At 45.5% G+C, this 17,837-nt stretch overlaps 1 protein-coding gene across 2 annotated transcripts in view; it reads right to left on the bottom strand.

Annotated features, from left to right (window-relative positions):
- Window positions 1-17,837, bottom strand: part of MYO16 (myosin XVI) — a 2,357,781-nt gene that overhangs the window by 735,041 nt on the left and 1,604,903 nt on the right. For both annotated transcript variants that reach the window (XM_085622905.1, XM_085622906.1), the window contains exons 26-27: window positions 12,484-12,564; window positions 7,879-8,084 (exon numbers count right to left, since the gene is read on the bottom strand). In XM_085622905.1, the coding sequence (XP_085479031.1) occupies window positions 7,879-8,084; window positions 12,484-12,564 (287 nt within the window). The remainder of the gene's footprint in view (window positions 1-7,878; window positions 8,085-12,483; window positions 12,565-17,837) is intronic.

The raw sequence follows: 17,837 nt of genomic DNA, 5'->3' as shown, positions 1-17,837 counted from the left end.
TGGGGAGTTCTGCTTTGCTATGTTTTTGATTCATTGGGGTCACTTTATTACTACAGTTTTATGCTTTTCTCACACACTCTTCAAATAGAACTCTTTATGGGTTGACTGACTCCTTTTTCTCTGGATTCTTAGAATGGGAATTGTTTCCTTTATGGAACACACTTTAATGCATTTATTATAAGTTTTGATTAACTAATATTGATTTCTGTTCATATATTGATGATCGAGATTTTCACAATTTTACTTGAGATCTAATAAAGATAATTTACTAAAAGATTGAATTAATAAAACTTTTTAACTCATACTCTCATTATTGACTTAAAATTGATTAGTGATTGTGAATTATAATTTATGTGATGCACAGCTCCTGATCTTCTCTAAAACAATGGCAAAGATCCATCGCAAAACACAAAACAGGCAAGTGGCGGTTATTAGGCCTGATGCTGGTAAACCATGACTGTTAATCCTTTTAATCCTGCTGCTCCAGCACCACCCTGATTTTGATTTTGAAACCTGGTAATGTTTGTGCTGTTTTAGGGTTGGATAAAATGCTTTGAAATCCAAGAGACCTTCCTGTTTTCTTTCAATTTCCCAGTGGTAGAAACTAGTTTAAATGGGAGGGGAAAGTATACTGTAAGGATGGCGATACCTACTCTCAGCTTGTTTAGAAGTGGACTATTCCTCAACTTTCTTCGTCTCTAGCAAGTCACTGACCTTTGTTATTAACACTCTTTTAATTCCCCAGACTTACATAACCAGTTTCATCACCTGTGGTTAATTATATTATCATTCAAACAGAAGATATAATATAAATTGTGTGGTAACTCGGCTTATTCCAGACAGACGGTTGTAATGCTATTTTTGCCAACCTTTCAAGATATGTTACCATACACTGGCCAAGGCTTTACTCTGCTGCCCCATTTGTATAATGATCAAAGTAAGAAAGTAATCCAACCATATCACTTCTGTGTTCTTCACATTCTAATGGCACATGTAGAGGTCCAGATTACCTTCAAGATCACCTGTAGCACTTTCAAAATCCCGTAGCTCAATGGGTCATCTTACCTCCAATAAACGTCCTCGGGTATACATGGATCACATTTGAATTTCATCAGATTTAACCTTAACAAAGAAGACCAACACTATCAAGCAAATCTTCTTTTCCATCAGTCTATGATTCTGGGAAACTGTACTGAAAGATAAGTGACTACCACCTTGCTTCTACTCCTTAAACAAGGTGCAGAAGACTCACTAGTTCCAGGCTTATGAAAAGCAAGCCAAGTGAATTTCACCAGTCCTACCTCATCATTCAGCCGTCATCTCCCCATTACACTTTACTTTAAATATGGATTTGCTTGTAGGTACTGCACCGAATTGCTCAAGAAGTCAAGTATGTGCAATACAAGTAAATAAGTAAACAAATAAATAAATAAGAAAATTGTCTTGGGCGGCCAATTAGCAATGAAAATCACTAATTAGCCAACAGGCAAGCACAACTCACTTATCATAACTCATGGGTGCCCCCTACACTCCGCACATCTACATATATAATATCCAGGAATGTTCTATATGGATCTTAAAATTTGGTCTGACATGCTGAAACGTGAATTCAAGAGGGGTTGAATTTTAATCAGGACACTGTCTCCAATATCACTGAAGAGACCACAATATGCAGTGACTTTACTGTATGGGTTTATAAGGAAATGCGTTTATCATGTCTCCCACAGCTTCACAAAAAGAAGCAAAAGCACAATGTTTTACACATAATATTTTGTAGAAAAATGGAACAATTAACACTGACACGCCAAACATTGAAATCCCAAAACACACTTAGGCAATTTCCATTTGATTATGAGCGAAAAAGTCAGTACACCTGCTGTGCATATGCATTGGCTTTGTAACTATGAACAGCTCTTTTTGAGAAAAGGTTACATAAATTAAAAAAATGCCAATAAAGTACAAATACAAAAATACCCCAAAAAATCTGATTTGGGTTTTCTGAAATCGCTCTGGATCAAGTCCTGCCTCCTCGCTTCAATGCATTTTCCAGTTAATGGATCAAAATCATACTTACAGTATCAGATTATGATCAGTGTTATGCGATTGTAGTGTTGTATACTCTAATCACATCTACATATAAAGTAAAATATGGAATAAGTAAGATATGAAAAATAGATACATAAATTGATATATTTCTTACACCAGAAAAAAGAACAATGACTTTGAATTCAAAAGAATTATTTTATCAATTATGATGGGGTCTGTTTTGGATAGGCTCTGCTGCAAAACGGAAGGAAATTATGTTTCCTGCAGAACCACTTAGGACAAAGCACGCACTGCAGCGCATTTTTAAGTCTTCTTTTAGTCAGCATACTTGCTCCTAAAAAGAGTACAAATGGAAATAAAATAGGATATGATAGCAAAACGCAGGATGAAAGTGGGGGTTTAATTTTCAGTGAAAACTGAAGTTATGAAAAAACCCAGAACACACTACAGTAGAACACACTGTCACTTATGCAAGTCTGTTACTAGTTGAACCCTGCTGCATAATGCAATTTAAGATATTAACACGGCCATGGCAGTGCTGTTGAGCCATGTTAGGTATAGCCGTCCCTTCTGCACACCACAGTAATCGGGTAGTGCGTTTCAAGTACTTACTACAAAAAGGCTGGTTGGTGTAGAGAGCCACCCGGACTCTCCTCAACAATGTAACAAGCATGCACTCCTCGGGGCGTGCTCGACCCGAGGAGATAAAATAAACGATGTGAGACCTCTCCGGGTCTTCCCACCAAACTATAATTAGCAGTGTGCTGTGCCCTTTATGTCAGCGCTGCGCAGGCCCCTATCACCCAGGCCCCGCCGTGCTACATTGGCAATGAGGCCGGTCGTACCCTGGTGTGCCGCAACGCTGTGCCTGCTGCTGAATGCACGGTGCCCACCTGCGTCACTTCATCACCTGAAGATCGGAGGAACATCGCCCCCCTCATGCCTGCTATCGGCAGCCTGGGCTGTGCTCCTGTGCCCTGGGCTGCAGCCTCGCTGTGCCTGCCTCACCTGCCCTCGCAGCTGGCACGTCTGGCGTCGGCCTGATCTGGCCTCAATGATCTCCAGCTCCACAACGCCACCATGGCTCTACGTTTCAAGGAGGCAACGGGGGCGCTCGAGTTGCTCGAGTCGGCGGTGCACGACACACGCTCTGGTGAGTCAGCCAGCCCTGGCGAACTGCCTCTGTGACGCGCTGCAGCGCGGCAGGCCTCAGGCGCCCATGCCTGAAATAGGATTGCCCCACACGTCCAGCGCATCCCGCTACAAGCAGCAGTAGCAAGGAAACAGCCACAGAGGGACGGTTGGGCCCTACATGCCTTAATCACTGCAGAAAAAAAGAGGAAGCAGCCACAGAGGGACGGTTGGGCCCTGCAGGCCTTAATCACTGCAAAAGGAAAAAAGAGGACAATAAACTAAGCACACCCTCAGCACACTTCAAGGGGGAGCCCTCCAGAACCCACAGGCTACATACTGCCACAGCCAAGGGAAGACCGTGCAAAGAGGCACCCTTTCTTCGGCCACACAGCCCACTGAAAAAAAAGAGGGCCATTTCGACAGTGGCAGGCATGCACGGTGCATCGCACCTCCTCAGGCCCACCAGTCACGTGGCTACCAGCCACCATGCACCTCGCATCCAGGACCCCTGGGGGAGACGCCGCGCCACCGCAACTGAGTCCAAGCCCACTGACTCCATGAGCATGCCGGCCGCAACAGGCGCTGATGGCCAGCGGGCCGGAGCGAGCGGACCACACGGAGGTGATTACGGCCCACCACCAGGTCACAGCCACGTGGTCATTTCACCACTGCAACCCTTTAGCGAGACCGCTAATCCAGCCACGGCGGCCCCACTATGGAAAGCGTGGATTGGACGATTGAACCACTATTTCAGGGATACCAGGGAAACAGACGGCGCTATGAAAAGGTCACTGCTCATATACTACGGAGGCGCGGAGATCTACGATCTATTTAAGACATTGCCCAACACAGGGAATGATGATGACTACGAAGCTGTGGTCGCCATGCTCAACAGGCTTTTCGATCCCCAGCTCAACCCTGACTCCGAGCGTTTTAAGTTCCGGCAAGCAGCACAGTCAGACACAGAGTCTGTGGAAATAATTTATGCACGGCTGCGTAGGCTGGTGGGCAAATGTGCCTTCACGGACCAAAGGGAGGAAATACGAGGACAAGTCATCCAGGGATATCGCTCAGCGCTGCTACGGAAACTGATCCTTCGACAGCCAGGAATCTCCCTCGACGAGATCCTCATCCTGGCCAGGTCACATGAACTGGCGGGCGAAATGGAAGCTGCCCTGCAGAGGACCGCTGCAGCACCACATACACTGAGCTACGTGCCCATTAAAGAGGAGAAAGTCTAGGCCATACAACGGTGCCTGGGTACAGCCCGGCTGCACCGTGGCCGCCTACGATTGGGGCTTGCGGCAACTGTGGGGTGGAACACCTGTCAACGGCAGGGTGGGAGCAAGGGGGAGGACGTGCTCCCACTGCGGAAAGGTGAATCACTTCGCCAAGGTGTGTAGAAGCGGCTGGTCTCAAATGACCTACACCAGGCCTCGAGGACTGATGCAACGTCTACGCCAGGTATCACTCGACGATGCACAATCACAAGATGACGAAGCAACGCAGGGGCACTGCCTTGGGCTTGAAGATGACGACGAGGTGTTTGTCATATCCTTCGTCAGTAGGTCGGACAAACATCAGAGGCCGCCAAGTGTTCCTTTTACCAGGAGTCGGTCAACTTCTTTGGCTACATCTTCACCAGAGACGGCTTGAGAGTGGACCCCAAGAAAGCGATGGCCATCCGGGCGGCGAGCACCCCAAAGTCCCCCACCCCAAAGTGGGCGTGTCAGCACTTTCACCTCTATCTGTATGGACAGGAGTTCCAGGTAGTGACGGACCACAAGCTGCTGCTCCCGCTCTTTGCAGGGTCATCATGACTGACGCCTCCCAGGATCGAAAGGTGGGCTGTTCAGTTGCAGGCGTACAACTTCAAGGTTGTATTCCATACAGGGACTCATAACCCAGCCAAATACCTCTCACGGCACCACGAGCCGCCGGTCACTCGAGCCCCGCCGACGGACGTAGCATACTCGGAGGCATTTGTGAAGATGGTCTCGTACGAGGCATGCACCAAAGCCATGACATGAGGCGATTGGCCAAGGCACGGCTGCAGACGAGACGCTTGCCAGGGTGAAGAATGCCCTACCGAACAATGGGTGGACCCACTTCCTGGATGGGGCCCGGTCGCTCCGGGCGGAAGAGAGCCATGCTCGGCAACAGCTCTGGCAGATCCGACATGAACTGAGTGAAGGGGAACAGGGAGTCGTCCTGAGAGGGCGCGTCATCGTGATTTCCAGGACACTGCAGGATTGCATCATCCATCTAGTGCATGTGGGGCACCAAGGGAAGGGCGAAAACCAAAGCCTGGCTACGAAACAAAGTCTTGTTCCCAGCGATTTATACCCGAGTGGAAGACATGGTGCGACAATTTCACTCATGCACCATCACGGGCGGCAACCCGGCACCTGCCCCAATCATGACTGAAGAGCCATGCGAGCTTCCAAGGTCCAAGGACAGCATCGACTTTGGGAGTTTCCCTGATGGCTGTCACACGCTGGTGATCGTCGACTCATTCTCCAAGTTCCCAGTGGTGGAGATGGTGGCATCCACGGCATTCCTGCACGTCAAGAAAATCCTGGACAAGACATTCGCCCTCCTAGGCCTGCCGGATGAAATCCGTTCAGACAATGGACCCCCATTCCAAGGCCACTAGTTTTAAGAGTACATGGAGAATAAGGCGATCCGCCACAGGAAGATCACCCCTCTGTGGCCTCAAGCCAACGTGGAAGTGGAACGTTTTATGCAGACCCATAACCAAGTTCTGCGAATCGCAGTGGATCAGGGGAATGATGTCGAGTCAGCACTCAACCAATTTCTAAATGCCTACTGGCAAACGCCCCACAGCACCACCAAGTGTGCTCCCGCTAACCTGCTCTTCAAAAGAGCCCCGTGGGACAGCATCCCGACAGAGTCAGCATGGAAACCTCCGGAGAGAGACAATGTAGCCACAAAGGCCAGGGGGACCGTGAATAATCAGAGGGCCAGTGCTGTCAGAGGAGCAAAAGAACCACAGCTGAAAGTAGGAGACAGCGTCGTGGTCAAAGACAGACACCAGGACTGGAAATTCAAGACGCCGTAGGAACCAGAAGAATGGACTGTCATGAAGGTGCAAGGGACCATGGTCACTGCGCAGAGGGGACAGCAAGTGGTCACCCTCAATGTATCTTGCTTCAAGAGGGTTTGTGGATCGGGCACCAGCTCAGGGGAGACGGAAGACCTGGGCGAGGCTTCGTGTCAAGCGCCTGTCGACTCACGAGGACCTGTGACCTCCACACCAAGACACCGGCAGGCAGGAAGTAGAGACGATGTGTCGGCCGCTCAAGGGCCCAGCCAAGACATTGAGACTCCAACACTTCTGCATCCCCAGGCAGATGCAGTGACCAGTTCCAACTCCCAGAGCCAGAGGTATGGTCTCCGGCCAAACCCTGCACCCAGCCAGAAGCTGAAGGAGTTCATGTGCACATCCCCCTGAGCATGCAGACTATCGTGGACAGTCACTAAAGAAAAGGAGGGATATAGAGAGCACACAGGCTCTCCTCAACAAGGTAATGAGCATGCACTCCTCGGGGCGGGCTCGACCCGAGGAGATAAAATAAACGGTGTGAGACCGCTCGGGGTCTTCCCACCAAAGTATAATTAGCAGTGTAGTGTGCCCTTTATTTTAGCGCTATGCAGGCCCCTATCACCCGGGGCCCACCGCGCTACAGTTGGGATGGTGAAAACAAGTACTATTTACGTCTCTCATTTTCTAAATAAATGCGCAAGGTACCAAACAATCTAAAATGACTCATTCCTCTATTCCTGGTTTTCTATGAGGTCCCCATCTCCAGCTCAGTGTTTGCTTTATGTGCATCAAATCCACCACAGGGCCGTCTAACTTAAAAAACAATGGATGTGTTTGCAACTCATGGCTTCGCTGTGAGAACCATCTCTCGGTGCAAGCAGCGTCCAAGAGGTAGAATAACTATACAAACTGGGCAATAGCGCAATGTACGGAACTTTTATCTGAGATGTATACAATACCCTTAAAAATGTTCACCTATTACCGTCTTGCACAACCGTACTCCTTTTAATCAATTTAAGATTTTGGATGGTTGAATCCCCCATGCTGAGATGGGAACCTGTAGCCTACAGGTAGGACATACATTTCTAAATGTAGTACACTGGAAGTCTCCCAGGATTGGAAGAGTATAGTGAGTGGCAGCCTCATTTGCCGTCCATATCGGATGGTACAGAAGGTTTCTGGGTATTGGCGATATTTAAAGATGCAGTGTGGGGCAAAAACACCATGTGACGCGTGAGATCCTCAAATAAACCGATCTAACTAGAACAAATAAAAAAATTGCCCAGTGTCTGCACATGTGATAATTACATAAATACTTGTGTGTACCTTGAACAAAATATTTGTTAGATGTCCCAAAGGGCCCAGATATTGAAATAAAAATCGATTTACTTTTAAACCAATGCCCATAAAATTGAAATATTTATTATTTTCAACATGATTTCACTTTTTAAACCAAACTAAATTGATTAAACAGTAAAGCACCTTAGACACAACAGTTCTCCAAATATGCATATTTTGTATATGTTTATATAAATTAAGCAGATGGATTTTAGCATTAGAAACACATTTGCATACTTCAAATGAACGTTTCAATACAAGTAACAGATTAATAGAAGAGACAATATACTAACCTGCACAAGAAGTCAGTGAAGGAAAGGCGCACAGGGTATCCATGACGTATAACCTTTACCATTTCCAGCACACCAATATATTGTAGCTGAGCCGAAACATAAAAATTATCAAAAGTATCTGGCAGCTTCGAATTATTGGGCTTAATGCAATGTAGAAAATGTGGTGTGCAGTTTTGGAGCTTTCCAATAATATCCGTGAGTGATTTCTGTAGATAGAACACAGACCAACATTTGTTTTCAAATAAATTAATAGTAGAACACCTCCATTCAAAACAGCTATACAGAATGCCAAATATGAATTTACAGCATTGATTTACCACCTAACATAGTTTCAACAAAAAGTAAACTTTTATACATCACAATATATTTCATTTTATATCAACTGCAGTGGTCCGAAGTGGAGCAGGATCTCACAATGTAGTTTGATTTTATCAGTGGAAGTAAGTCAAGGTGGGCTCATGTGATTCAATTCGTACAGAGATGTTAATGATGGGTAGTGAGGGTGAGCCACTGCTGCTCCTGACTTACTTGATGACATCCCTGCGATTGCCCCTACTGTCCCTGGTCTCTAGTATCATGAAGCGAGTGATAAGAACAACAAGCACTGGCAAAGCCAATAGATCTCGGCTATAAAAAGAATGAGCTATTGGCTTTGCCAATGTTTTTTTATTGGCCCCATGTGAACACACGCATCATGCCACTTCTGCATGCATGGGAGTCAATTTTGTAACCAACCATTCCGAGATGGCCATCCATGTGTGTGCATGTGTCATGGTTCATACACACTTATGCGTCATAAAGCATGAATTCTTAGTGACTTATAACAGCGGGTTTTAATTTTCCAATCTATATGGCCAAGTTAGAGAAGTACATTAAAAGTTTAAAAAGAAACGTTTTTTAAAAGTGCTCGAAAGTGCAAAACAAGCATTGGCATAGCCAATAGGTCTCGCCTTTGGGACGTTATAAGTGTTTAGCCATGCAACAGTTGATGTTGTTGCACCAAGGATATTGTGCTGCATAACTAAATACTTATAAGGTCCTAAAAGCGAGACCTATTGGCTATGCCAATGCTTGTTTATTTAAGCTGCGCGTCATTATATATGTAGCTACCGGACCGTGAAAGACCAAAAACACTTACAGAATATTTTGGGTTTTTTTTGCCACACCTGTGACTCTTTCCCCACGGTTACTGACCCGGTCCCCTTGCATGCTGCATCACAGTTCCCATACTTTTTTAACACACTTTGACCGCTGCTTTTACTGATAAAAATATACACAGCAGTGATTTTTTACCATTCTACACCACAACTAAACAAATCAGAGATCAAAAACATTAATAAAAAAAACACACGGCCTGGGTGAGCTGCTCAAATTTGGCACAGGTGAACTCGAGAGATTTGGAGATGCTGTGAATATCTTGGGGTGCCTGATAATTTCGCGTGAGGGCCCGAAGGGAGTGAGGTGCAAGAAGCGGCCAGCACGTGAACTGGGCACGAGTACCGCGGAGCACGCAATGCGAGCAAAGCGTGCCACTGGCTGTGTGTCTGCTCCGCGTACACACAGACATCCCCAGCAATACTTAACACTAATGAGACCCCTGTAAGTGCTTGCAACGGAAATCTAGAAACGGTACCTTTCCCTGCCGAGCTCCGTGGTGCTTCCGAGATCTCAGAGATGTTGTCAGGAAAGGCAGAGTTGAGCAAACCCGCTGTTTACAACACATCGTCCGTTGCGGCCCCAGCCCCCACAGCACTTAAGGCTTCCAATTCCCTACACCTGAGACCAAACCGCACCCACACGTGCAGTCTAAATTCTGTGCACCATCGACCCCTGCTCAGCTTGGGGTTGGGGGGAGCGGGAGCCGTGTTTAGAACTAACACAGATTTAAAAAACATATAGCACCTGCTTCGGAGTTCCTTATCCGTCCTGAAGTTTTCGAGGCAACAATAAAAATGCCAAGATAACTTGTGACTAATGTTCCTGCTGGAGACGGAACGAGTTTTGTCTGGTGGCAGTTTCTTTCCACTTATGACTAAGTAGCACAGAGGGTTATGTGCCCGCTGCAAAGAACGTGTGCAGCGCAAGTCACCATACTGCATTTTATGTGGCTTGGTCAGTAGGTTACTTACTATTTTTAACACAGAGCTCGTTTTCCAGATCATAAAGTACCCTCCACCAGGTGCTTAGAAGCACGCCCGACATGCAGCGCTACAAAAACATACAGAACAAGATAAGGCTGGGCGCAGGCGCATAGTGGTGCGCGTGCGCACACACACACACACAGCGTTTCCCTTGCGGGAGCGAGCAGGGGCACCAGATAATTAAAAACATATGTCGCCAAAGCTCGCTCCCGCAAGGGAATCGCCAAACGTGCACGCGCTGCCATTGAAAGCAATGCAACGCATGCACGTTTTTGCCCGAAAAAGCGAATCAATTCCAAGAGGTCTCTTCCTATGTATCGCATGCGCGCTGCGTAGGCGAGACCTAAAAAGAAGCGAGTCGCCCGGCAGCATTTGTAGCTGCCAGGCTCTCTAAAAAACAAATATTACATAAATAAATGTTAAACAGGAGGGTGAGCAGGGTGAGGAGCATTGGAGGGCCTAGGAATGGGAATTGAAACACTGCACATGGACAGTTAAGCAGGCACATAAAAAACATCCAATCGAAGAGGGTGTGAGTGCAATTAAAGGAAGCAAGCAGCCTGGCAGCACTTTGCAGCTGTCAGGCCCTTTTTAGCAGCAGCAAAAAAATGAATTCAGGAAAATATACAACGGGATGAGAGGTAGGGAGCATCTGGGAATGAGGCGAGGAGTAAAAATGAAGGCTTTTGGGGACACTGAAAAAGAAATGGGAGAGCGCAGAGGAACCTGATTCACTTCCCCAAAATTCTAACTGCAAACTAAAAGTTAGCCCCCTCAAGTCAGCTCTGGAAGGATACACCTCATCCAATCAGAATACTGTGAGACCAAATACTCCTCACTGTGATACCCACAAGCACAGAGTTGAAAAACCATGGAATCAAAAGCCGGCATCTGAGATAGAACACTGAACCACCGCATCATGAGGAAAGGGCAAAACCTGCACTGAGTCTGTGCTCTGTATCGGCAATGACAGATCTTGCGAGCAGGCAGCTACATCTGTCTGTAGTCGATACCTAAAAAGTAACCAGGACTCTCCAAGTCACTTTTATTTTGTGTGGGTTCCACTCGTTGCACCTCCACTACCTGCTTAGTAGCAGATAGGAAGTTGGTGATAGGCTGCAGGTGGGATATGGAGTCACCCTATATTATCATTGAGGACCAAGTGTGTACGATGACTCTTGTGTCACGTCTCGCATCAGCGCTATGTAAACCCAACATCCATGAATTGATCGCAGCCACAGTAAGCATTCGTGAGTGCCAGTGGTAGATCAAACACCAGCAGTGTCAGCCATCTCACACCCACACACACTGAGGTCAGGGCAGTTGTCTGCTGCACTTTAACAGCATGACATTCTCCACTTCCAAATTAGATCTAATTGGGCCCCAACACAAAGGCCACTGAGTCCCCCGAGATATTTAAGAAACTGCAGGGTCGTGCCTCATCAGCCTGGTGCAAGCACAGGAGATGCATATTGAACTTTTTCTATTAACACTAAAAAGGGCATCTAAAGATGGGGATAACACTTGTGATGTTGTAGCCACCGAAGTCCCTTCAATGCATTTTCAGATTCTTTGCACCTTCAAGTCTTGGCCTCTCTGCTGTGTCTGCCAAAAACAAACCTGGTGGCGACTCGTTTGTTTTTTTCGGCGAAGTGTACCCCCGACCAAAAGAGACAGAACTTACTCTGTCGGATACACAGATCTGTTAGCGGAATTTGGATTTGTCGACGGTAAAAGCTGACGAAAGCGTTTTAGTTTATTGTGATTAATGTTTTTCTTTTTAAACAATGTAAAAACACACCACAGAATCCAATATGGCACCAACAGCAGGTTTTTAGGACTGGGCTGTGAGTAGACTAAAAGCCCAAAACAAATTAAAATGCTGCTGACATGAATCTGTTCACGTGAGACGAACATTACTGTGACAGACCCGAATAACAACACTGGTTTCGGGATGAAACCGCATTTCATTTGACACTGGTTAAAGACTCCCTCTCTTTAGGTCGTGATAAATGTTGGTGACTTTTCACATGGATAAAACTATACCTGGTGCCAGAGGCGCAACTAGAGCCAAATTTCGGGGGGGGGGGGGGGGCTGAGCAAAAATTTCGGGGGGGGGGCTGAACTTTAAGCAATTGGCAGAGTTGAGCTGCAGGAGCTCTTAGAAGGGGTGAAACAACAGCGAGGCCTCATTAACATGCAAATGGTCGTTTAAAGACCTGTGAAGTGCTCGGGTGCGGCTACTTTTTGTCCCGGGAAGGTGTCTCATCCCGGGCTGCCGCACACGACGGGGGGGGGCTGAAGCCCTTTGAGTCCAATGGGTGTTGCGCGCCTGCCTGGTGCCTGTGAAAAGTAGAAGCCCGCAGCACATTGCGAACCTTAAAACAAACTCTATCACTTAAGATCTGCTTGCACAATGCGCATCACATTTGTAGCACTGGACTGATAATGAATTTCCACTGACCCTGAGCTGCGTAGTGACCGAGACTGGCCCGCCTCGTTCCAGCCGCTGGAGAAATGTTGACGCTCCTTTCTTTTTCATGAGCTGTAATAAGAAAATAAATGAGCACAGCTGATGTTATTATAACCTGGAAAAGAAAGGTAATTCGCACCGCAAAGCACACTGGCTTCAGCGTAGCGCATCACACACACGTCTGTTGTTTCACGTTGCCTCTAATGATGTCACATGCAACACATGGATAATTAGATCATATACTCTAATGCATTCACTGAGTCATCCAGCTTGACGGATCAATAAAACACCGCGGTAGGAATCATTATCTTAGTAAGACGGCCCGGCTCTTCTGAGTCATAACCCACATTTTGATCAAAGCATGACTTACATAAGCAAACTTGGCAGGTCCCTAGAACTTAGTCAGAGGATGGAAAGTGCTAGTTGACTACAAATGACCCATTCGATTATATTGTAAGAGGCACATGTGCAAGTTTAATTGTCACATTTCTTCCCAACAGAGTCAAGAAAATGTGAACCATGATTTGAAGAAATCTGAGATTTTGTTACTTTTTTATAGTGAAAATGTTTTTTTTCCAAGAATCAGAACAGCACATAGAACAGGCACAACAAGAGCATCAGCAGTTCAAGACTCATTGACACACAGAATTTGTACAAGACCGCACCATGAGTACCAACTCCTGCTCTCACCAGATATGAACACCAATTCCAACAGCAGAGCATGCTTCCTTCACAAATGCTCTATGTAAAGTACAGTAGCAGAACAGACATAATTACAAAGCCTGCAAAGGACCACCAGCTTACACAGGAGTAGTTCAACCCCTTCTTGCAGACAGAATAATATCTACAGTTCAGCGGCAGCAGTATACACTTCCATTCACAGACAGGATAGAAAAGGCTCGTGTCACAGCAAGCATCCCTCATGACTAGAACATATACAGTACAGCAGAGGCATTAAACAATACCGCCATGAAGACAATATAGGAGCAGCTCCACGACGACCAACAGAAGTGCAAACTTCCCTCCACATATTGGGAGGGAACCTGAAAAGAGCATGGCAGGACCCACGCAGATGTTTTCACAGTCCGAGATTAGAAAAGAGCCAGTGACAAAGCAAGGGTCATTGTAACAGAGGTCTATAATAAAAGTGTGCTTAGAGCTAGGGGTGGGCGGAATTTGCAAAATTGCCCTCCGCAAAATTTCGCGAAACGGAAAAACATCTCCGCGAACACGCGAAATTTCGCGTGCTCGTGGAGATTTTGGGCTGATTAATGCGTTACTGAATTTGACATTCAACTCGGGCACCTGCTTTATTTATATCTGTAAGTACTTCCTGTTGAGGTTTAGTGACAGGAGCAATCGTGCCAGAATGAATCCTACCCTGCATATTTCCATTCCGCCGCGGATCGCGGACGTTTCGACATTTTCGCGATCCGCGCGGAACGCGAAAATGCGAAATTTCACAAGTTCCGTGAGCGGAACGGAATTTGTCGCCCACCCTTACTTAGAGCACAATCATTATGAGATCGTGCATGAGATAGAGGTATACATTTTTTAGGTCGAACATTCAAGACCTCTTGTATATACTTTAGTATATACTTATATGGGTATGCACTTTGTGGGCTCTGGAGATCAGCTCTAGGACTTGTCTGCTTCCACTTAGGGACTTATTTTTCTGTTCAACTGCCTCTATTTAACTGTCTTGATAGAAAACAACCGGTTGAGGCCAGTAAAATACCAGAATCCCTTTAGCATTCTCTAGATTCCAGTCCATAGAAATTGTCTTCCACGAGCACCCGTAGACAATAATATTTTTTTCAGATTTTGTATTTTAAGTGATATGACCACTGAAGGCCTCGATTTTATATTAAAAACAGAGTTTTGGACTATACCATTTCCCGCTGAAAGGCAATATTTCTCTCCATGTTTTCCCATACGTCACGCAGTTTGGTGCTTACTTTCCCTCCATGTTAAAGAACAGTAGATGTTTCAGCACCCAGGCTAATGTGCTGCATAGCTAAATACATATGAGGTCCCAAAAGCAAGACCGATTGCATTGCAAATGCTTGCTTTTTTTAGAGTTTTACATAGAGCAAACTTGACCCAAAGATATCAGGTATCAGAGTGCTTTACATGAGCACCATTATCGTTACACATGCACTTTTTGTTAGGCACCGGGAGATTAAGTGATTTGCCCAGAATCACAGGATGTTGAGTGTCGCTGCCGACACTCGAACATGGTTCTCTATCTTCGGGATCGACCAATCTAGCCGTAAGGCCACATCCTCTCCCCATGTATTGGTTTCGTTGGTTGGTATATTCAAGTTAGAGAAGAGGAGATTTTCCACATGCCATTGGCAAAGCCATTCAACATATTTATGTTAAACTTGAAACATGCTTTCTATAAATGGTAGTCTCAGGAACTGCAACCCATGTCCTGTTCCATCCAAATGTTACAGCTGCTTATGGTGTACTCTGTGTTTAAAAGGGGGACGCTACGGAGGTGATTTAGTGTTAAGTAGAGAGAAAAACCTACCATAAATTGGTGGGGCGTCTGCTGTGCCAAAAGCACAGTTCTTCCTCTACGTTTAGAGGAGAGGGATCACTGGATCTCTGATGCTACTGCTAGAGGGTCAGATGACTCTACTAACTTGGTAGGCTGCAGAGTTAACCACCAAAGTATAGATCAGCTCCTATACGTGTTGGCAGTGGAGAAAATGCATGATGTGGGTGGTGGTGTAGACAGCCAGGATATGTGATGCTATAGCATGCACGTGATAGTGTATGTATAGGGCAGTGTGCAGAATGAAGCTGGTGTTGGTAGTGCAGGCAGTAAGTCGAAACTTAGTTGTTGTGGGGTAATAGTGGTGGTAAGGGGATTGTTTGCTGATATGTTGCATAATGCAGAAGGTTTGGGGACTGTGGTGAGCAGTGTGGATTAGTTGATAGGGCGGGAGGTGTTTGCGTTTGCAATGTAAGTGCAGGGATATATTGGGATGTAGTGTATAAGTGGCACTATAAGGCTGTATGTGGCGGTATAGGTGACGGTGTATGTTGTAGGTGCTGGAATGGGTATGGGGTATATTGGTGTGTAGTGTGACTTTAGATGATGATGTATTTTATTACTATAACCAGATGACTGTATAGGTAGAGCTTCAGGTAGGAAGAAACTTGCTACAGGGGGCAACTGGGTGGATGCTGGGAAGCATGGCAGCCTAACTCCACTGAAGAGGCAAAGAGCCTGTGAGAGCTATGCCGGAGAAATATACTGGAGGCATAGGTGATCATGTTGGGTGCAGATGATCATATAGGAAGAGGCCCTAATGTAAAATGTGGGGAAGGGTGTATGTGCTGTAAGTTGTAAGTTGCAAGTTGCGCTATGGGTGTAAGCAGCAATGAATGTGTGTGGTGGTGGTGTAGATTTAGGTGGCGGGTCCCTGAGATAGTAAATGAAAGAAGTTAAAATGACTGGGAGAGATGATGGTCAGGAAAGTGCTGCCACCTGCTCATGGTTCTTTTTGGGTCCTGGTGGAGTGAAGGGAGGTCAAAATAGGCTGGAGTTGGTAATGCAGGTGATGGTGCTGGAGCAGGGTTTTCTGTTGAAAATTTATTGGGTTTTGAGCTCCAGTTTTGTCTATAAGTCGGAACTAAAATCACTAATCTATAATCGATAATTATTGGTTTTGTGTGAAAGCTTTGATTAATCAACCTAACTAACAAGAGAAATTACACGTGGGAATGCATATATGTTGCTTAATAATAATGTGCAGGTTTAATTAAATGAATGTTGCTAAGTGCTGTTTGTTTTAAAAGCACAAAACGCTCTTGAATAACGTGTACTAATGCTTGATTGTGTTGCAAAAGGCTAGATAATTACATACACATAAGGGTATTAGTGGGGTTAACACTGTTTAATCACTATGCTGTGGTAACGTTGTTTTTGTCTCTTTTAATTAAGATGGTCCGTTTTGGCCTGTCACAAAATGGCTGCCTTTTACAGCCTGCACTCGAGTGATCGAATTTTGATGAGAGGGCCTTGCTGAACATGGTTGACAGTCACCTGACTATGGCTTCTGCTGGAGTTTTGAAAGTTTCCGTGATGACAGCGACTCCAGGCAAGCGTCCAAATAACCTTGGAGGACAAGAGAGCCACAATGAACTTTGTGATTACAGCGGTGGCTTCGCTACGGTTCCGAGGAAATGCGTGCGTGAAAGTAACATTTGCAAAACTCGAGTTTCCTTCTTCCGTCTTTTTATTTTTGTGATTTTTCTGAGCGGAGATTTTCCAAATGTAGCGATGCTACATCCTTTCCTGCTCACTCTGCTCAGTGGTTTAACGGATATTCAGAACATTTTATGTTGCTTTAGTTTGTAAGATTTGTTATAAATATTGTTAGACTAGAGAGGGTCTAAGGCCACTTCTTCCCAAACCTGCGTTGGTGAGGATCGATGCTGTGAGGACGGCGACTCGGGAGACTTTACTGAGAGACCTGTCCTGACCCTTTATGACATTTAGCTAGACTAGGTAACTATGAGAATAATGATTTTGCTAATGATTGACTTTCATTTGAACTAATTTTAGATAAAATATCATTTATGAATTACTGTGTTAGTTATTATTTCTTGTCGATTATTGAGTACTCTATTGTGATTATTGTTATTTAAATCATGACTCAGGACAGTATCAAACTGATCACATTGGCCTTACTGTAGATACAGGGTATTTAGGAGTTTTCTCTCCCCAGGTTCAGTGCTGATAGAGTAATCGAGCGTATGTTAGTGAAATGGGCCCAAGCATGTGATGAGTGTGTGTGCGTGTCTGTGAAATTACTCTATCCATGGAAGTAGGGAGAATTTGTATGCCCTGATCTGCAGCAATTTCCTGGTAGCAGAGTAATGGTTTTGATTATTGTCTTGATCTGATTAGATTGCTTGTACATTGGCTTTTGATTCATTGATTTATTGATTGATGTTGGTATATGTACTAATACTATATGTTGAAGTCGTCGTGTTGAGTTTTATGTAGTGCTTCTGGAACTTGGGAGCTGATGGCAGTTCCGTAGTAGGGCAGAGGGAAGTATATACTGCTCTCGGGAAAGACGGGATTGTTGGTCCTGTATGTATGCAGGAGAAACGTGTGACAATTGAAGTTGCGCGTCACATTGTCTGAGTTCGGAATCAGTGACATCGTCGTGTGTTACTATTAGGGACATATTTTCGGTATAAAAGGAGTGCGTATGGTAGCGAAGGTTATCTGTGAAACTCTGGTCTAAAGTCCCAGGGATCCGTAAGGTTTGCCGTTAAAGCTTACCACTGGAGAAGTAATAGGTATTCTCTGAGCTTGT

The sequence above is a fragment of the Triturus cristatus genome, chromosome 8 (assembly GCF_964204655.1).
Source record: "Triturus cristatus chromosome 8, aTriCri1.1, whole genome shotgun sequence".
NCBI lineage: Eukaryota > Metazoa > Chordata > Amphibia > Caudata > Salamandridae > Triturus > Triturus cristatus.
This window is presented reverse-complemented; position numbering and strand designations above follow the sequence as displayed.